Source organism: Lepidochelys olivacea (assembly GCF_965140295.1).
Source record: "Lepidochelys olivacea isolate rLepOli2 genome assembly, chromosome: 25".
NCBI lineage: Eukaryota > Metazoa > Chordata > Testudines > Cheloniidae > Lepidochelys > Lepidochelys olivacea.
Window position 1 is genome coordinate 3,417,230 of NC_140435.1, and position 20,513 is coordinate 3,437,742.

The 20,513-nt window shown below is 48.7% G+C and overlaps 1 protein-coding gene across 1 annotated transcript; it reads right to left on the reverse strand.

Moving 5' to 3' along the window:
* Positions 1 to 323: 323 nt before the first annotated feature.
* On the reverse strand, positions 324 to 19,647 carry LOC311513186 (kelch-like protein 23). Its single transcript, XM_084614858.1, has 3 exons — positions 18,527 to 19,647; positions 17,058 to 17,469; positions 324 to 678 (listed from the first exon to the last, which is right to left on the reverse strand). Exons 1-3 carry the CDS (start codon positions 19,446 to 19,448, stop codon positions 366 to 368), a joined length of 1,647 nt encoding a protein of 548 aa, XP_084470984.1. The 5' UTR covers positions 19,449 to 19,647; the 3' UTR covers positions 324 to 365.
* Between the last annotated feature and the right edge of the window lie 866 nt (positions 19,648 to 20,513).

The window sequence follows — 20,513 nt, forward strand, 5'->3', positions numbered from 1 at the left end:
ATTTGGAAAAATCAAAACAACACAAACAAAAACCCAACAGCCATGTTTCTGACTGACCCTGCAATGCTATAATTTCTTCTGCTGTTGCAGAGGCCAAGTTAGTGAGTTTGCTAACAAATGTTTTCATGGAATCATGCTGACACCAGCGGAGATGTCTTGATAAAGAAAGGAGCAAATCTTCCATTTCCATATTGGTTCCTTGAGGACAAAGGACACCAGCATTTGCCAAACTGGAAAAGACAAAATCAGGAGAGGAATAAATGATGTTTTCAAGATTCTACAAGTTCTACAGACAATAAATATCAGCGCTTGTAAGCGTTAACACACTGGAATCCCTCTCTGTATAGTGACCTGGCCAGCCTTGCTTAAGCCCATGTGTCAAATCTTCGTATAGAGACACACCCATAAATAGGAACTGGGCAAGGGACTTTGCTATTTACCACCTGACATGTGTCAGTATAAGGGTCAAAGAGCACCATGTTGGGGACAGCCACGTTCCCCTTCCTCTGTCCCAGGAGATAAATTTGGCCATTGGCAGTGCTGCATCCCATGAAGAATTTCTGAGTCAGGCACTCTTCATCCACTTGGGTCCATTCATCTGTGTCCATATCAAAGCGAAAGGCTCCACCTCCTATGGTGTAGAGAGCTCCATTCAGAGCTGTAACACAGAGGTCATACCTAGGGAGAAGGAAAACTGGTGATCTCTGCAGGACACAAAGAGGAGGGTCAGCACCCCCAGCATGCATCTAGTTTCATCTAAACTGAAAACCATTGAACAATTGGTATAGATGCTGAGAATAACTCAGTTTGATGATAGTGAGTGAAGATCTCAGGCCCTTTCTGCAATATTTTTACTAATCAACTCTGCTTTACTTGCATCAGAAGTTAACTGAAATGTTGCTACTCTTTAGCTTTCAATAGCAACCATCCACTTCAGGAAAAAATCACCTCCTTTAAATAGTTATTAATCTTTCCCAGGACACTTTCAGGGAGCTTAGGGCCTGGGATTTAATAGCAATTGCCTTTCTTTTCTTCTTTAATTCAATTAATACTGCTTTTATTTTGCATTTAAATATCCCCCTGCAGCCCCAAACAAGAGCAAAATGCTAGGGCAAGACCACTAGATAGTGAAACTGACTAGAAACTGAGCAGTCTAGTGTCACTGTCCAAGTCCAGTGAAAGTGAAAAAGTAAACAATAGAAATAATGCCAGCCTTTGGTGATCATATTTTAAAGTGTGGTGATTGTCCAAAATAGCAACTTGGGGCTGTTTTTATAATCTCTCTCAACAGATCTGCTCTTAGAATGAATTCACTTGTGCAGAGGAGAGCATCAGGCCTTCACACCAGTGCATCAGCTTTGTGTTCGCCCTGCACAGAGGTAAATTTCAACCTTTGCCATCAGATTAAAGGGGCACCTAAGCATAGAGAAAAAACTGCCTTTGTGATACCCTAGGGAATATTTCAGTTCTGCAGAACGCCTTTCAGACTCATGAATGCATCAAGGACATTTCAGAGGGTAGTAAATGGTCTAAACCAAGTTTTGATAATTGAAGACATACTAACATACCTAGATGACTTCATTTGTTTCCCAAAAACTGGGAAGGAACATCTGGTAGGAATGGAAAGGATCCTAAAGCTTTTTAAGGAGTCAGGGTTTAAATTTTTGGGAAACAAATATCAGTTTACAAGGAGTCACATCTCCCTCCCAGGACATCTAGTCAGTGTGAGGAGCACCAGGAAGAGGTGGTTCAATAGTTTGTAGTTCTCTGTGGGTTCCACAAAGATGTGTACAAAATTTTGCAGCATGGGCAGCAGCGCCATTATACCAGCTAATTAAGAAGAACTTTGTCTGGACAGAGCAACACCAAAAACCATCGGCGTCACTGAAAGAAGGACTTCTAAACCATGCTGTGCTTAACTTCGCAGATCCATCCCATCCATTCCTGGTAACCTTGTGATGCCTCAAAGTTTGCTGAAGGATTTGCACTTAAACAAATGGATGAGCTTAGTAGGTGCAGAGTGGTGGCTTTTGGAGGTCGCAGATTAAATGAGAGGGAAATCAAAGATTTGGCTACAGAACTGGAGTGTCTAGCAAGTGTGGAGGCCTTCAAGGCCTATCTTCCATACTCAGAATTCACAGTGTACACAGGGCACAGTGCCCTGCAGTGGCTCTGATGAGGGACATTTTCAGCAAGCAGCCGGGTGCCCAAGCCACTGCCAATTATTAAAATGGACTATCAATTATTCTCCTCATTGCATTTAGTAGGCCTTTGCAGGAACTTAGCACTACTAAGGTGTTGCTGGGAGGGAGAGGATAAGACAATCCCCAGAAGTTAGCCTGACTCTATGTCCTCCCTAATACGCTGGGATAAGTGTCTGTAAAAAACAGTAAGTCTGAATATATTTTAAAACTGTCATTATGGAAAAATATAGCTGCCAGCCTAATGGCTCCAAACTGCTTGCTTAACCATTTTTGGTTTTTTTTTTTGTGTTTTGTTAGTAACATGTTTTTGTAACACCTGCTTTTTGCCCAACAGTTGATTTTGTTTGGTCAGCTATAACACTTTTGATTAACATATCTTTGTAGCTTTTTAAGTACAGTAACTCCTCACTTAACATTGGAGTTACGTTCCTGAAAAAATGCAACTTTAAGTGAAATGATGTTAAACTAATCCAATTTTCCCATAAGATTTAATGTAAATGCAGGAGGTTAGGTTCCAAGGAAATTTTTTGGGGGGCAGACAAAAGGCATTATATACTGTACAGTACTGTACTGTGGTTGGGAGGTGCCCCTGGCTTACCCCACACAGGCACAGCCCGCTGCAGATAATGAGGCAAGCAAGGACGCTAGGAAGCACCTTACACAGCAGCAGCTTCCCGTCAGAAGAACAGGTGCCGACTTTGCCAGGGGATGCTCAGGCCTGCCTCTTCCCACCCCCACTCCACACCGGAGCACACCGCGTCCCCACTTCCATTCCCCCTTCCTCCCAGCGCTTCCCTGCCACCAAACAGCTGTTTGGCAGCACTTAGGGCTTTCTGGGAGGAAAGGGGAGGAGCGGAGACGTGGCGCTTCCCCGTTCCTCCCCCTCCCTCCTAGCACTTCCACTTGTTAAAATTCCACCCACAGGCTGCACAGAAAGTTAGGGATGAATTCCACACCTTCTCTTAGAAGTTTTGCATGCTATTTAGGCTAAGATGATATTTCTCTTAATTTCACCACATTACTTTTAAGTATCTCACTTACATTTTTAATCTCTACAACCTGTTCTTGTTCTCCTTCCTTGGGGCTGGATTCTGAGTAGCTCTGGCCCAGGTGTGCAGTAGGAGAGGAGGAACTAAAGCTCCCCCTGTCCTGACACTTGCATGACATAAATTCTGGGCAGAATTTCAGTTCCACAGCTCTGAGACTCCTCCAAAATTACTTCCACAGAGGCACTTGGCACCCCAGATGGAGCAGGGAGAATTAAGTAGAACCATGGCTCTGTCCCTTCCTGTTATCAGCTATGCTGGGGAGTACATGTCCCTAATGAAGATCTATGCTGAAACGGCATGATCTTGACCTTGGTGTTTACAGCCAGTGAATACCTGTGGATGGTATCATATCACCTCCTCAGAGCTGTACTTCGGCAAAGGGGTGCCTATTTAGGGTCTGATTTTGACATGCTAAATCCATAATCTACAATTAATAACGTTGCAGTGCACATCATCATATGATGCCACTTCTGCCTGCACCTAATGGTCACCTGACTTCCTTCTTAAAAGACATGGGTATTTCCAATTTGAACTGGAAATACATTGCATGCCACACTAGAATTCCATTACAAAAGGTACAATATTTGTATAATGGAAGTGGAGAAGAGGAACTTGTCCAATGCTCCCTTGTAAAGCTGCTGCTCTTCCAGCAGCGGTAGATACGCTGGAGGATAGGGATAGGATACAGAGGGACCTAGACAAATTAGAGGATTAGGCACATGACTTATGAGGAGAGTCTGAGGGAACTGGGATTGTTTAGTCTGCAGAAGAAAAGAATGGGTGGGTGCGGGGAGATTTGATAGCTGCTTTCAACTACCTGAAAGGGGGTTCCAAAGAGGATGGATCTAGACTGTTCTCAGTGGTAGCAGATGACAGAACAAGGAATAATGGTCTCAAGTTGCAGTGGGGGAGGTTCAGGTTGGATATTCGGAAAACCTTTTTCACTAGGAGGGTGGTGAAACTCCGGAATGCGTTACTTAGGGAGGTGGTGGAACCTCCTTCTTTTGAGTTTTTTAAGGGCAAGCTTGACAAAGCCCTGGCTGGGATGTGTGATAGACCCAGGCCAGTTGGGAACAGCAGAGTAGCCCTACTGGGATCCGGGAAGTGCTAAAGGATCTCCCCTTCCCCCCAGCCTAAGAGGGGGATCCACAGGTCCTGGACACCAAATGATTACGGGGGACAACTAATGAAATAACAGGGACAGGGGTGTGGTCAAAGGGTCAAACGAACGGAACCAGATGGGGACACTGAGCAGAGAACCCCGGACAGCATCCACTGCTCCTCAAAGGCGTCAAGGCAGTCAGTGGATGCTGCCCAGAGGAACTCTGCCCAGATACGTGAATGGATGGAGGATCGGAAATAGGCCCCACAGTCACAAGAGACTCCATCGGCCATTCTCCTCACCCTGGTTTTATAGATGGCCATTTTAGCCAGGGCCAGGAGGAGGTTGACTAGGAGGTCCTGTGACTTTGCGGATAGGGAGTGCATAAATAAAAAGGTGAGGGGGAAAGCGTAACCAAAAGCACAACAAAATATTTGTGAGGAGCCAGAATATGGGCTGCAGCCTGGCACACTCCAAGTATGTGTGCACCAGAGTTTCCCTCACGCTGTGAAAGGGGAAGGTGCCTGGGATAGGGGTGAACCGCACCAAGTACACGCCTGTGCTCACGGCTCCATGAAGGAGCAGCCAACTGATATCCCTGGCGGGACTCAGGACCAAGGTGGAATATAGGCTGGCCCACCGGGGCTCCTCACCCTCCAGAGGTGGCAAGAGGTCCCGCCATTTTGTATCGGGGCGGGATGCGATGGTGAGGACGTGAAGGGTGTGGAGCACGAGCGTGTATAGATGTTTCCTTGGCGTGGTCTGGAAGCAGACTAGCTGCAGCTCATGCAGCTGGCTCACGGTGAAGGGGCAGGGGGGTTAGTTGGGTCCACAGGGCAGGGGCCCGATGAAAAGGTCAGGTGAGCCTGGGGTGGAGGGCGGATGGGGCACGCTCTCATGCAGGAGCCTGTCGAGGTAAACCAGAACAGCGGGCGGCAAAGCGGCCCTCACCTCCTGAAGTGCGCGCCAGGGAGTACGAGGTCTGGAGAGCCCCATGCGCTGAGCAAGTGTCAGGGGATCCAGCCAATCTCCCCAGTTGTAGTCCAGGAGGTCTCCAACTCTTGTGACTTCTGCCAGGACGAACCTCTGGCGCACCAAGGGGGACTCCGCCACCTGCACGCGGAGCTGGGGGTTGTGTAGCAGGGGCTCCATGAGATCTGCCCCCTTGGTGGCTGCCACGGACCTGGTCATCGAAAGCAGTTTCCAGGTCCGGAGGAGGTCCTGGTAGAAGAATGGCAGCCCGGGTCCTGGACCACAAGGAGCACATGGTCGGCGTACACTGACAGGACCAGCCGCAGCTCCGGCTCCCACAGAGCCAACCCCGTCAACCTCCTGTGGAGGAGACAGAGGAAGGGCTTGATCGCCAGAGCGTACAGCTGGCCCGAGAGGGGGCACCCCTGCCGTATTCCTCGCCCAAAGCTGACCGGTTCGGTCAGGGTCCAGTTGAGCCTGACCAGACACTCTGTGGAGGTGTACAGCACCTGGAGAAAACCCACAAACTGGGGTCCAAAGCCAAATGCTCGCAGAGTGCTCAGGAGATACCCGTGATCCACCCTGTTGAACACCTTCTCCTGATCCAGGGACAGGAGGGCGAATGACAGACCGTCCCTACACCCGAATTCCAAGAGGTCCCAGACCAGATACAGGTTGTCGAAGATGGTGCGGCCCGGGACGGTGTAGGTCTGGCCTGGGTGGATCACATCCGCCAGCACGGACCCTAACCGCAGCGAGATGGCTTTCACTATGACCTTGTAGTCCATGCTGAGGAGCAACATGGGACGCCAATTTCGTAAATCGCGGAGGTTCCCCTTCTTTGGCAATAAGGTGAGCACGGCTCACCTGCACGAAAGAGGGAGGACTCCGCTCTGCAAAGACTCAGCCCAGACAGTGACTAGGTCTGAGCTGAGGACGTCCCAGAACACGCGGTAGAACTCCACAGTCAGCCCGTCCATGCCCGAAGATTTATTGGTGGGCGGCGGAGGGCTTCCGAGAACTCGGCCAGAGTGAGAGGCAGCTCTAGCAGGTCTCCGTCGCCTGCGCTGACTGTCGGGAGTTCGTCCCAGAGCACTCTACAAGCTTTAGGATCGGTCGGATCCGGGGAGAAAAGGCCTGTGTAAAAGCCCTGGCCCTCCCACACATCTCCGCCGGATCCGTGAGGGGGGTGCCATCCTCTGTGAGGAGGCAGGTGACGTGTTTCTTGGCCCCCCTCTTTTTCTCCAGGGCATAGAAGAAGCGGGAGCATGATCCATCTCCCGAAGGAGGCAGATGTGGGATCGAACAAAGGCACCCCGGGTCCAATGCTCCTCGAGGGCCTGGAGCTCCTCCCGCTTCTCCCGGCACACCCCGCAGAGGGATGGATCCTCGGGGCTGGCGGCCAGACACCTCTCCAGCTCTAAGACCTCCCGTTCCAACTGCCCTATCGCTGCATCCCTCTGTCGGCTGGCGCCCCGGGTGTAGTCACGGCAGAAGAGCCAGGCGCACACCTTCCCCAGGTCCCACCACCGCTGTGCCGAGGGAAAGGCACGCCGCTGCCCTCACCAGGCCAGCCAGAACTCCCAGAAGGACGCCACGAAGCCCACATCCTCCAACAAGCTGTTGTTAAAATGCCAATAGCCTGGCCCCAGCCTCTCTGCACAGAGAGAGACCGTCACGATGGCTAAGTAATGATCGGAGAACGGGGCCGGCCGGATGCTGGAGGAGTGGGCCTGTGAAAGGTGCAAACGTGATAAATAAATGTGGTCCCAGCGGGAGTGGCGCAACTGATGGGCCTCCACCCAGACAAAGGTGAACATCGAAACATCGTCCGGGTGATGGTCGCACCAGACATCCACCAGGGAGTGATGTTCAACTATCTCCCGGAGGACATCCGTGGCGGCCGGGCACTGCTTGGTCCCTGAGCGAGCCCGCTCCTCGAGGGTGGTGTTAAAGTCCCCGCCCAGGACCAGGCACTTGCGAGGATCCAAGATGCCAAGGAAGGTGGACACCTGCTGATAGAATCGTAGCTGCTCCGGGCCCGATGTCAGGGCACAGATGTTAACAAGATTGACCATGAGCCCCTCCATATGGGCCCAGAGGTGCAGCAGGCAGCCCGGCACAGCCTTGGTGACCCCCAGCACCTCAGGCCGCAGGTCAGGGGAGAACAGGGTCACCACTCCAGCCGTACGAACTGTGAGAGGGCTAAAGAAGACCCTTTCCCCCACAGCGGAGGCAGTAGCAGGTGGTTCGGCTGCAACAGCGGAGATAGAGGCTTGGGGGGAGGGCAACAGGGCGGCGGGTGTGGGAGGGACGGCGGGGTCTGCCAGAGGGATCCCACCCACCTTGTCCCCTGCCATCATGAGCAGGGAGGGAGGGGGAGACACCAGAAGGAGGAGGGGAAAGGGGAAGCAGGTCGATCACTCCTCCCCGCTAGGCTGCAGGCAGGGGAAGAGGGTCCCAAAAGGGGTGGGCTGGACAGGGGTGCAAATCAGGGGCTAGCGGTCAATCAACAACATAGGGTGGGATTCAGGCTCCTCTAGCTGCACTAGGGGAGGGGGAATACAACAGCATTGAGGGGTGCAGTGAAGGGGGTTCAAACTAAAATGAGGAGTGGCACAAGCACATGGGAGGGGGCATTGGCGCACGGAGCAAGGGGCTAAGCGGGCTGGAGGTAGGACAGGGAAACCAAGGGGCTAGCTTCGGAGGCTGGGGCGGGCCAAACACACAAAAGCTGCAGAGGGAAATGGGCAGGGCAGGCAAACAAACTGAAGCTAGTAAGGGGGCTAGGGCAAAGGGGAGGGGCAAAATGCTGCAAGGGGCAAAGCTGTGGAGTGGGCAGTCCGGGGGGGGCCCAAATGGTGGAATCAGGGCGTGGCAAGCTAAGCAAGCAACTGAGTCCAGAGGTAGGAGCTGAGGCAGGTGGTAAACTGCCAGTGGGGGTGGTGGAGGGGGTGGTGGTGGAGGGGGCGGTGATGCAGATGGATCGGGGGGCAGCTCCACACTCCACCCCCTGTGTCCCCACAAACACAGTCAAAACCCCCACCACAAGAGCACAGTTCAAAAGTTACTCAGTCCTTCATGGCCCCCTCCACAGTGGTCTGCAGAGTCTCTGCGCACTCCCCCAGTAACGGCAGGTCCTCTTCGTCTTCCTCCTCTAGGGCCCAGCAGCTCCCGGGCAGCAAGGGCAGCAGCAGCTCCAGATGGCAGTCCGGTGGCCAGGCACTGGCAGGCAGAAAGGGCCTCTCTAAGGCGGTGGTGGTGATGGTGTTCACAGCAGCAACGGCTGGGGCCCCTCACTCCCCCCCCCGTGGGGAGCAGGCCAGCAGCCCCCGGCAAGGAGCAGTAGCAGCACCCGAGCGTGTGTGTGGGCAGGGGAGGTCCAGCAGCTGGTCAGCAACCAGGTAGCACAGAAGGGGGGTGGGTGGGTGGTGTCCGGCCCAGCCAAGGGAGCAGCTGGAGTGGTGATAGCAGCAGCAAGAGCCCAAGGCCCAGCAGCAGCAGCAGTCTCCCTCCAGGCCAGCCGGGTTCAGCAGAGGAGCCGAAGATGGGTCTACTGGCCACTGGATGAACAGGGTTCTGTTCCCTGACTGACCAGAGCAGGGGCTGCTTCAGGCTAATGAGAACACCTGACTCCAATTAACCTGCAAAGAGTCAGGTGAGGCCATTAAGCTAATGTAACCCCCTGACTCTAAGGCCCCTCTGATAATATAAAAGGGCTCACTCCAGTCAGGCAGAGAGGAGCCAGAGAAGAGGAAGTGTGGCTGAAGGGCTGGTTAATGAAGACACCCTCAAGTCATTGGTAAGGGAGCCCTGAGGAAAGGGAGAAGCAGGAGAGTTGTGGGGAAGTGGCCTAGAGAAATGTAGCAACTCTGGCAGTGAAAGGTCAGCTGCCAACAGCTGCTACCATTAGGGTCCCTGGGCCGGAACCCAGAGTAGAGGGCGGGCCCAGGTTCCCCCCAACCCACCACTACAGAAACACCTCCTGGGAGGGGAAAACAGGCCCCTGTCAGGACAGGAGGCTAAACTATTTTGGCACGAGGCTGTAGGAGCAACAGAGACTTTGGGAATTCTCTCACCAACCTCCATTGCTGGCTTATGATGAAAAGGGCTCAGTAGACTGTATCCCTGGCCCTAGAGAGAGAAGGGCTATGTGGAGGGTTGCAGTGAGCCTCCAAAGCTAGCATAAACCACCTGGAAGTGCGGGACCCACGGGGACAAGGTTGGAGCTCTGCCACAGATGATTTAGTTGGGGATTGGTCCTGTTTTGAGAAGGGGGTTGGACTAGATGACCTCCTGAGGTCCCTTCCAACCCTGATGTTCTATGATTCTATGATACACACAGTGGACAGAGCAGGCAGCCAAATGACACTATCAGGGAGCATTGCACAACTTTAAAGGAGCATGTTTCTTAATGGAGCAGCGACGTAACTTCGAAACAACGTTAAGCAGGAGGATGTTAAGTGCAGGTTTCAGAGTAACAGCCGTGTAGCTGTAGCTCACTTCATCGGCTTACGCTCAAATAAACTGGTTAGTCTCTAAGGTGCCACAAGTACTCCTTTTCTTTTTAAGTGCAAAGTTACTGTATAAAAAAAATTAAGGGTCTGAGACAGGCGGATTGCTTTGTGAACATTAAAAAAGTCTCCAGCAGCAGACTGAAAGCTGGCCACCAAAACTCTGCTGTTAAAATACTCAAAAACTGCTCCAGACTAGTGGGATAATGCTATAATATACTGTGTTTGTATGTGCTCAAGACTAAACAAAGCAAAAGCTTTCAGTAAAGGCATTCCTGTAAAAGTGCTGAAGACTAAAAGTAAAGACTTTAAATAAAAGCACTTAACTTTGGCCTTCTCTACACTAGGTGGGGAGATCGATCTAAGTTACGCAACTTCAGCTATGTGAATAACATAGCTGAAGTCGATGTACTTAGATCTACTTACCACGGGGTCCACACTATGTGATGTTGACTAGAGCTGCTCTACCATAGACTCCCCTTGCGCTTCTCGTTCAGGTGGAGTACAGGAGTCGATGGGAGAGCAATCTGCGGTGGATTTAGTAGGTCTTCACTAGACCCGCTAAATTGACTGCCGATGCATCAATCACTGCGCATCAATCCCCCAGAGTGTAGACAAGCTCTTTGTATGATTTATGCCAACCATCTAGCAGACAGACGTAATGTGTCTCCATTAATTTATTTCCTGATACCACCTCACAAAAAGTAAAGTTACCTAAAGCTTTGGGTTTAAAAAACCCTGGGTAACCGCTCCTTATGAAGTGCCACCCAGAGGGATGCTTGTGCAGATGGATTCACAAACTGTCTGGATATACACTCACAGTTCACCATAAATCTGGAAAGCAAAACATGGCTGCAGATGCGCTCAGCTGGGTGAGGGCAATGAGAATAGACTCTGCCTGCTCTTGTAAGGACATCTGACAAGAACAGCTTAAGGACCCTGAGTTATGTTTGGTGCCAAAAGATCTACTGAAGGACACCCACATTAGCACAGTGCAAGAATGATTATCCATTGATCTCGCTACCAACTGGCTGATGTATGCAGGCAACAGGATTGTCTTGCAAGCAAGCTTGCAGAGAACTGTACTGGAGTGTCTTCATGATAACAAAGCAACAGGTTACCTGAGGTATGAAAAGACACTGAACAAGGCATACAACAGATGTGAAGGCCTGGGTGCATTCCTGCTTTACCTGTCAAGAAAGGAAAGCACCAGCAAGAAAAGGAAGAACTCATTTAGAGGAAATACCCCACCTAGTGAGCCCTGGGAGTTCATACAAATTGAAAAGACACACTACCAGAAACACTTGGTGGAAATCAGTATTTGCTAGCAGCATATTACATCTTCTCAAAGTATGTGCTATCACAGCCATGAAAGGATAAAAGAACTGAGGCAGTAACGGATAAATTGATAAAACATGGAGTGTTATATTTTGGCCCATCAAGCTGCATCTGCAGTGATCAGGGAAGGAATTTGAACTGTTATTATTACACATGGTTGTCAATATCTCCAGATAATCAAAGAGAGGACCAGTGCTATTCAATATTTTTAACAATGTCATAGAAGGAAACATAAATAATTGTAAATAAAATTTGAAGATGACACACACATCAGTGGAAATCTAAATACAATGAAGACAGGTCACTGATAACCAACCGATCCAGACTGCTGTGTAGCTGGATGCAATTAAAGAATATATGTTTTGATTATACCTAAATGCAATGTCATACATTTAGGAACAAGGGATGTGGACCATACTTCTAGGATGGGGAACTGTCCTGGAAAGCAGTAATTGCAAGAAGGATTTAGGGGTCATTATAAATATGAGCTCCCAGTGCAATAGTATGGCTAAAAGAGCTAATGCAATCCTTAGGTATATAAACAAGGGAACATTGACAAGGAATATGGAGGTGGTATTACCTCTGCATACAGTACTGGTGAGACCATTACTGTATACTGTGTCTTCTTCTGGTGCCCACACTTTACATAGGATGTTGACAAATTGGAAAGGGTTAGAGCAGAGCTACAAGAATTATTCAAGGTCTGGAAAATACTCCTTACACTCAAAGACTCAAAAGAGCTCCGTCTATTTAATTTATCAAAGAGAAGATGATTATGTGATTTAATTACAGTCTAGCAAGGGCTTATACAAAGAGAAGACATCTGATGCAATACTACTACTGCAGAGAAGGATTTGGAAGAGCCTGCTGAGGGAAGGGATCAGAAGGAGACCCCATCGGCAGGAAGACATGGGCTGCATTGTCCTAGGGACGGGGGTTCCATGACCACTACTCCCAAGAAGAGGAGAATGGTGGTGGTGGTCTGGGACTCCCTCCTAAGGGGGACAGAGTCATCCATCTGCCGACCAGACCAGGAGAATCAAAATGTGCTGCTTGCCTGGAGCTAGAATCCAGGATGTGACAGAGTGTTTCCGAGACTGATCAAGCACTCAGACCATTACCCCTTCCTACTTCTCCACGTGGGCACCAATGATACTGATAGGGGAAAAAACCCAGAAAACGACCCTATAATCATGTAAAGCTACGCTGCTGTCTTTTTTCTATGCTTATCTGTCCTTTCTACTTTGTTTATGGATAGAAAGAATGTGAACTGTGTGTAACCTGCACTCCCTGCTTTTGGGAAGAGAATTCCTTATACAGATAAGCCTCCATGCTCGTACCTACCCCAGAACTTCAAACAGACTGGGTTAACCGGTTCGAACTGGAAGAGATATCACAATGTATGTTGAACCAAGCTATAAAAGCTCATCCCTGTTCTTTGTTCGGGGCTTCACCATTTTCCTCTGAAAAGGAATTGGTGAGCCCTTCAGCTGTCGTATTTGCTAGCAATAAAGTGCCTCACTTTATCAAAGAGCCAAGACTCTGTGTTTTGTTTGGCTAATACAGAAGTCCAGGGAAGGCTACCCTCCTAACCCTAGACGGGAGGGGAACCCTTTTTCCCTAACAATACTGCCAAGAACGACCTTGACCAGATCACTGCATGGCTCTGGGAAGAAGTTTGAGGGGCAAGTGGTGTTCTCGTCTATCCTCCCTGTTGAAGGAAAAAGCCCAGGTAGGGACCGTCGAATTGTGGAGGTGAATGCGTGGTTACGCAGGTTATGTCGGAGAAAGGGCTTTGGATTTTCCACCATGGAATGTTGTTCCGGGAAGAGGGATAGCTAGGAAGAGATGGGATTCACCTAGTGAAGAGAGGGAAGAGCATCTTTGCAGGCAGGCTTCCTAACCTAGTGAGGAGGGCTTTAAACTACGTTCGCTGGGGATGTTGATCTAAACCCAGAGGTAAGTGGGGACGGGGGATACTGGGAGGAAACACAAGGAGGAGCGTACAAGATGGGAAGCCTCCTAATTCATAGTGAGAAAGTAGAGCAATCGGCTAGTTTTCTTAGGTGCATGTACATAAACGCAAGAAGCCTAGGAAACAAGCAGGAAGAATTGGAAGTCCTGGCACAATGAAGGAACTATGATGTGATTGGAATAACAGAAACTTGGTGGGGCAGTTCACATGATTGGAGCACTGTCATGAATGGGTATAAACTGTTCAAGAAGGACAGGTATGGGAGGAAAGGTGGAGGAGTTGCACTGTATGTAAGGGAGTAGTAGGATTGCTCAGAACTCCAGTTTGAAACTGAAGAAAAGCCTGTTGAGAGTCTTTGGGTTAAGTTTAGAGGCGAGAGCAACAGAGGTGATGTCATGGTGGGCGTGTGCTATAGACCACCGGATCAGAAGGATGAGGTAGACGAGGCTTTCTTTGGACAACTAACTGAAGTCTCCAGATCACAGGCCCTGGTTCTAATGCTGGACTTCAATCACCCTGACATCTGCTGTATTTTTAAGAAGCCTTATTGAGGGCACAGGAACAAACCATCCCAAAGTGCAGAAAGAATAGCAAATATGGCAGGTGACCAGCTTGGCACAACCGTTAAATCTTCGGTGAGCTTAAACTCAAAAAGGAAGCTTACAAGAAGCGGAAATTTGGACAGATGACTAGGGAGGAGTATAAAAGTATTGCTAGAACATGCAATCAGGAAAGCCAAGGCACAGTTGAAGTTGCAGCTAGCAAGAGATGTGAAGGGTAACAAGAAAGGTTTCTACAGGTATGTTAGCAACAAGAAGTTGGTCAGGGAAAGTGTTGGACCCTTACTGAATGGGGGAGGGAACCTAGTAACAGATGATGTGGAAAAAGTTGAAGTACTCAATGCTTTTTTTGCCTCAGTCTTCACAGACAAAGTCAGCTCCCAGACTGCTGCACTGGGCAACACAGCATGGGGAGGAGGTGAGCAGTCCTCAGTGGTGAAAGAACAGGTTAAGGACTATTTAGAAAAGCTGGACATGCACAACTCCATGGGTTCAGATCTAATGCATCCAAGGGTGCTGAGGGAGTTGGCTGATGTGATTGCAGAACCATTGGCCATTACCTCTGAAAATTCGTGGTGATTGGGGGAGGTCCCAGACGATTGGAAAAAGGCAAACAGTGTCCATATTTAAAAAAGAGAACCCGGGGAACTACAGACTGGTCAGCCTCACCTCAGTCATTGGAAAAATCATGGAGCAGGTCCTCAAAGAATCCATTTTGAAGCACTTGGAGAGGAAGGTGATTAGGAATAGTCAACATGGATTCACCAAGGGCAAGTCATGCCTTTGATTGCCTTCTACGATGAGATAACTGGCTCTGTGTATATGAGGAAAGCGGTGGATGTGATAAATCTTGATTATAGCAAAGTGTTTGATTCGGCCTCCCACAGTATTCTTGCCAGCAAGTTAAAAAAGTATGGATTGGATGAATGGACTCTAAGGTGGACAGAAAAAGATGACTAGATTGTCGGGCTCGGTGGGTAGCGATCAACGGCTGGAGTCTGGTTGGCAGCCGATATGAAGCGGAGTGCCCCAGGGGTCGGTTCTGGGGCCGGTTTTGTTCAACATCTTTATTAATGGTCTGGATGATGGGATTAATTGCACCCTCAGCAAGTTCACAGATTACATTAAAATGGGGGGAAAGGTAGAGATGATGGAGGGTAGGGATAGGGTCCAGCGTGACCTAGGCAAATTGGAGAATTGGGCCAAAAGAAGTCTGATGCGGTTCAGCAAGGACAAGTGCAGAGTTCTGCACTTAGGAAGGAAGAATCCCATGCACCGCTACAGGCTGGGGACCAACTGGCTAAGCAGCAGTTGAGCAGAATAGGACTAGAGATTACAATGGATGAGAAGCTGGATATGAGTCAACAGTGTGCCTTTGTTGCCAAGAAGGCCAATGGCATATTGGGCTGTATTAGTAGGAGCATTGCCAGCAGATCGAGGGACATTATTATTCCCCTCTGTTCGGCATTGGTGAGGCCATATCTGGAGTATTGCGTCCAGTTTTGGTCCCCCCACTACAGAAGGGAGGTGGACAAATTGGAGAGAGTCCAGTGGAGGGCAAAGAAAAGGATCGGGGGCTGGGGCACATGACTTACGAGCAGAGGCTGAGGGAACTGGGCTTGTTTAGTCTGCAGAAGAGAAGAATGAGGGGGGATTTGGTAGCAGCCTTCAATTACCTGAAGGGGGGTTCCAAAGAGGATGGATCTAGACTGTTCTCAGTGGTAGCAGATGACAGAACAAGGAGCAATGGTCTCAAATTGTAGAGGGGAGGTTTAGGTTGGATATTAGGAAACACTATTTCACTAGGAGGGTGATGAAGCACTGGAATGGGTTACCTAGGGAGGTGGTGGAATCTCCATCCTTAGAGGTTTTTTAAAGCCCAACTTGACAAAGCCTTGGCTGGGATGATTTAGTTGGTGTTGGTCCTGCTTTGAGCAGGGGATTGGACTAGATCTCCTGAGATCTCTTCCAACCCTAATATTCTATGATTATGTGGTACTAGATGGTTCTTTAATTTAGCAGAGAGGGAAGGAGGAGAATCCTGGGAACTACAGGTCAGTCAGGGAGGTGGTAGAATCTCCTTCCTTAGAAGTTTTTAAGGTCAGGCTTGACAAAGCCCTGGCTGGGATGATTTAATTGGGGATTGGTCCTGCTTTGAGCAGGGGGTTGGACTAGATGATCTCCTGAGGTCCCTTCCAACCCTGAGATTCTATGATTCTATGACATAAGATCCAATGGCTGGAAGTTGAAGTCAGCAACATTCTAACTGGAAATAAAATGCACATTTTTAATAGTGACTGTAATTAACCATTGGAACAGATTAGCAATGGATGTGGTCAATTTGCCTTCATTTGAAGCCTTTAAACAAATGCTGGATCAATCTTTCTATTAAATATGCTCTAATTCAATTACAAGCCATTGCCTGAAGTTAGCAAAGTTCTAACTGAAATAAAGATGTCTATTTTAACAATGAATGAATAACCATTGGAACAAGTCATCAAGGGGTGCCGTAAATTCTCCAGTACTTCAAGTCTTTAAATCAGGATTTGCTGTCATTCTAAAAGCTATGCTGTAGCTCAGCTATAAGTTGCTGGATTAGATATGAGGAGTGTGTGAGGTTGTTTGGCCTGTGGAATGCAGGAGGACAGACTACATGATCATAGGGATCCCTTCTGGCTGTGAAATGTATGGACCCATGAATGGGATAGGACATGTGGACACATCCTCTATTCACCATCCTGTGAAACAAAAAAATCTGTTAAAATACTGTCAAGGCAACCAATGAAATGTCTGAGGACCCTTTAACTAAATGCTTTCTGATTCTTTACTTTGCAAATCTTTGATGTGATTTTCATCTTGGCATTGTCCCTTTTTATATTGATTCAGACTCACACTAACTTGAGAGCAGACAACCTCAACCTCTGGCAAGGGGGCAGAGCAGGAACTTCTACTACTGGTATGTTTATTTCTAAAGAGAGAAGTAAATAAACCCTCAGCAAACCGCATGCACTGTTCTGGGCAGAAGCAGATGTGTGTGACTCATGACCCCCTTTTCTGCTCCCTCCACACATTTGTTTGTAACACTCACTTGGGGCACCTGGAGTTAAATGAAGTGTATGCTCTTTGGGGCAGATAGATTTGAGCTGCACCCTGCACATTGAGGCTCTGAGTGCAGCCTCTTGTGTCACTGTAACAGAAACCAGCATGATCAGATGGATCATACCAGACCAACCAGAGGTGAAATTCAGCTCTACTGAAGTCAATAGGAGTTTTGCCATTGACTTCAATGAAATCTCTGTGAAATCTTTTTCAGGGAGTCACATCCCAGAGAACAGTTCCTCACCTGGGAAGCGGAGAGAAGGAGATGACATCCCAAACATCCTTCTCCATGTCCAGTCTCTGCATGCCACCATACACATCTCCCTTTTCATCCAGGCCACAGACCACGTAAAGCCTGGTCCCCACACTGACTGCACCTGCTCTCTCCACAGGCTGAACCATGGGGCTCATGCTTTGCCACTGAGAGTCCATTAATGCCAGGCGCTCCACATCTGGGATTATCCCTTCATCTGTGCTCCCTCCAAGAGCGTACAAATACAGCCCAGCCCCTACGGCACAATGGCTGTTGCGAGACTGCTTCATAGCAGGCCCTTCCAGCCAGTTGTTGTCCCAGCAATTATAGATCAACACCCAGTCCACGCTGTACCACACAAACTCATCTCGGAAATAACCTCCTGTCACAAAAAGGAAGTTCCCTGAGGATAGAATGGAAAGAAATGTCAGGCAGAGGCATCTCTCAGCCATCCTCATGCATATCCTGCTGCCCACTTCCCCTCAAGCAATTTGCACATTTAGGCTTCCTTCCTTCAGCCTGATCTATGTGGAGTCCCTTGCACCTGAGTAAGTTCTCCTTGGAATCAATGGGACTCCAGGTAGGTATGGGGTCTGCCCGTGTATATCAGAGTGCAGGACTGGAGTCTTAATCTCTCCTTCAGCTTCTAATAAGGATGAGTCATGAACAGTTTGCTGCAAATATTTGATACTCGGTATTTGAAATTTAGCTGCACTGCCTGCATTGTGATTGGTCATGTAAGTCGGATGGCCTCGTTTCTCTTCCCTTATAGGAGGAAGCTAACTCTTAAAATAAGGTTTTCTGTATAGAACTAAGCTTAAATGTGCATTCCACGAGTATTCATCCCTTTACAACTTGATCACCCCAAAGCCATCACAAAATGGCTGCAAAGATAGACATAGCTAATCTGCCCTTTAATTTGCACTGTCACACCAGTTTACAACATTTCTTTCAGTATTTGCTCAGATGTGTCAGGCTAACAGAATATAATGACTCTCCCATAAGAGTAATGCACTCAGTGTAAGGCACTCAGGTCCGTGGAGTTAATTCTGAAGCTCATCCCTGTGACAGAGAGGGCTCTGGCCCAAAAAGGGAGCTATACAATAGAGTTACTCTGTACAACCAATGTAAGTGGGAGTAGAGTCATAGCTTTAATGTTTATGCCCCATGGTCATCACATTCAGAAAGAATGAATATTTCCTTTTTTCAGTCAAGTCCCCATACAAACCCCTTACAGCCAGACCACCAGGACTAACAGGTCTTTGAACCAAAGTGAACTTTAGGTCTGAGTTAAGTCACTAGCAGCACTGATGGTTTAATGGGGGGAGAATCTGAGCCCATGGCAATCAAGGCTCCAAACCCTGACTTCCTCTGAATTTGCCTAGTTCTTACTAGGTGCCACCTGCATTATTTGCTGCAAAGAGTTCTCCTGGGTACACATGCATCTAAGGGAGAGTTACCTACTGCTGCCACTGCGTACTGGATGAGGTTCCTGCGTTGCAGTGGAGAGCAAAGATGCCAGGTGCCAGATTTAGGTTGAAACTGAAACAATTCTTGCTGCTCCTTGTCATGCTTCCCTCCCAGAACATATAGGGTCTCATAGCTCCTGCTGGTGCACGAAGACAGCTCCATGTTCCTCCAGCTGAGTGGAGGGCAGCTGTCTAACTTCTTTAGCAGCCTGGCAGAAGTATCCTTCTCTCCAGGGCGTTTGCTTTGTTTCACCAAGATATCGAGGAAAGAAAGACTCAGGAAGGTTACTCTGACCTGCCCCACCAAGTCCAAGAAGGCCTCCTCCCTAGATGCTGGGTCCTGCATAACCCATTTCATCACAGTATCAAAAACTACATCCTCTCGGGGAACAAAGAGGTTATCATTTTGCAGGAGCTGGAGCAACATTTCTTTGGGAAGTGTCTCAAATTCTTCCTGAGAAGTCACTTCCGTCCAGTGCGTGAGAGCCACACTGAGAGCTGATGCATGAAGCTCTGGACAGGCGAAGCATTGGGCATAGGCCATCAGGCTCAGACAATTGGAAACGTGCAGTTCCCTCTCCAGGAACTTCTCGCACATCCTTTTCACTCTCTCAAACTGGAGGAAGTCAGCTGTTTCCAGCAGGCGAGTGACATTGTGCAGAGTTACGAGCACCTTCGCTGTGTGAGTGAACTCGAGAAGCACTTGGAAAGTCTCTGCATCTACTCCTCTGATCACTATGTGGTGTTCGGCGCTCTCTCTAGTGCCCCCAAAAAACATGGCCTCAAAATAGCGACTGTGGAGAGATAGTGCACCACGGTTGACCTGGAAAAGTCTCTGTCCAATCTCAAGAGTGGTGTCAGGAACTGGTTCTGCCTGAAGTCTCAGCCCTTCTGGTTCCTGCGCACAGTCCATGTTGGTTGTCAGCTGGAGGAGTTAATTTTAACTCAGCCCTTCAGCACCCTTTGCTCATGTGAGGCATCTGGAACTGTGACTTCGATAAATATGGGATATGCCAGCCTTGTCCTAAAAATAGACCATGCTTCCTACACTCCTGTCTGGCTCCACTGTCTTTCCCATTCTCATTAAACTTACTCTGCCACCACTTTGCTCCCCTCAGACCCCTCAGCAGTTGCAGCAGTAAGGCTGTAAATCAATACTGAGGTTTTGTGGCTAGTTTATAAACCTAAAGAGCAAGGGGTAACAAGCCCCATTAGAGGGGCTGATTGATTTCAGAAGCCTAATGGTGAGTGAGTGGGAAAAAACCCTGCACACCCTAGAGAAATTCCATAATTTAATAAGAAATAAATACTTGGCAGTTACAGCAGTTTTCATTCAAGGTTTTACAAAATCCGGTTAACTAACCCTAACCAGTCCCTGTGGGTGGACAGGCAGCTGATCTCAACTCCCAAGGAAACTGACTCACAGAGAGGTGAGGTGATTTTGTCCTGCCCCCACAGGGTAAATCTTAGATTTGGCAAGAGCCCAGAACTCCCGGCCCCTGTACTCACCAAAATGAGATTAAATGGTTTGACTAAGCTACAGACGAGGAATTGTGTGTTTTTAAACCATCAGATCTCTCTGCAGTTCTGGGAAGCAGACGAAGTTCAGAATGATGTGGGCTTCACGAAGTAAAACCAAAAGGAGCCAGCCAGTGTTCTCAAATGCAGAAGGTCTGTTGTAAAAAAAACAAGAACTCCCAGGTCTTTCTCTAAATGAAGAAGTTCAATCTGCAACTTAATACTGGATAAAACACAAGCAACCAACTAAACTGAGGCACAAATCTAGGTGCCCTGGAATGGATCCAGATCCCGCCAGCACCACTCTACTTCTCACAGAGAACAGTGTGAATGTGCCCTCCCTCCCTGTTCCCAATTAGCTAGGCCTTCACAGATGGGGGTATTTCTGCACAGTAAATGGGGCTCAGAAAGCCAACTACAGTTGAAAGTCCCCCTCTGTTCCACCAGCTAAGGAGAAACT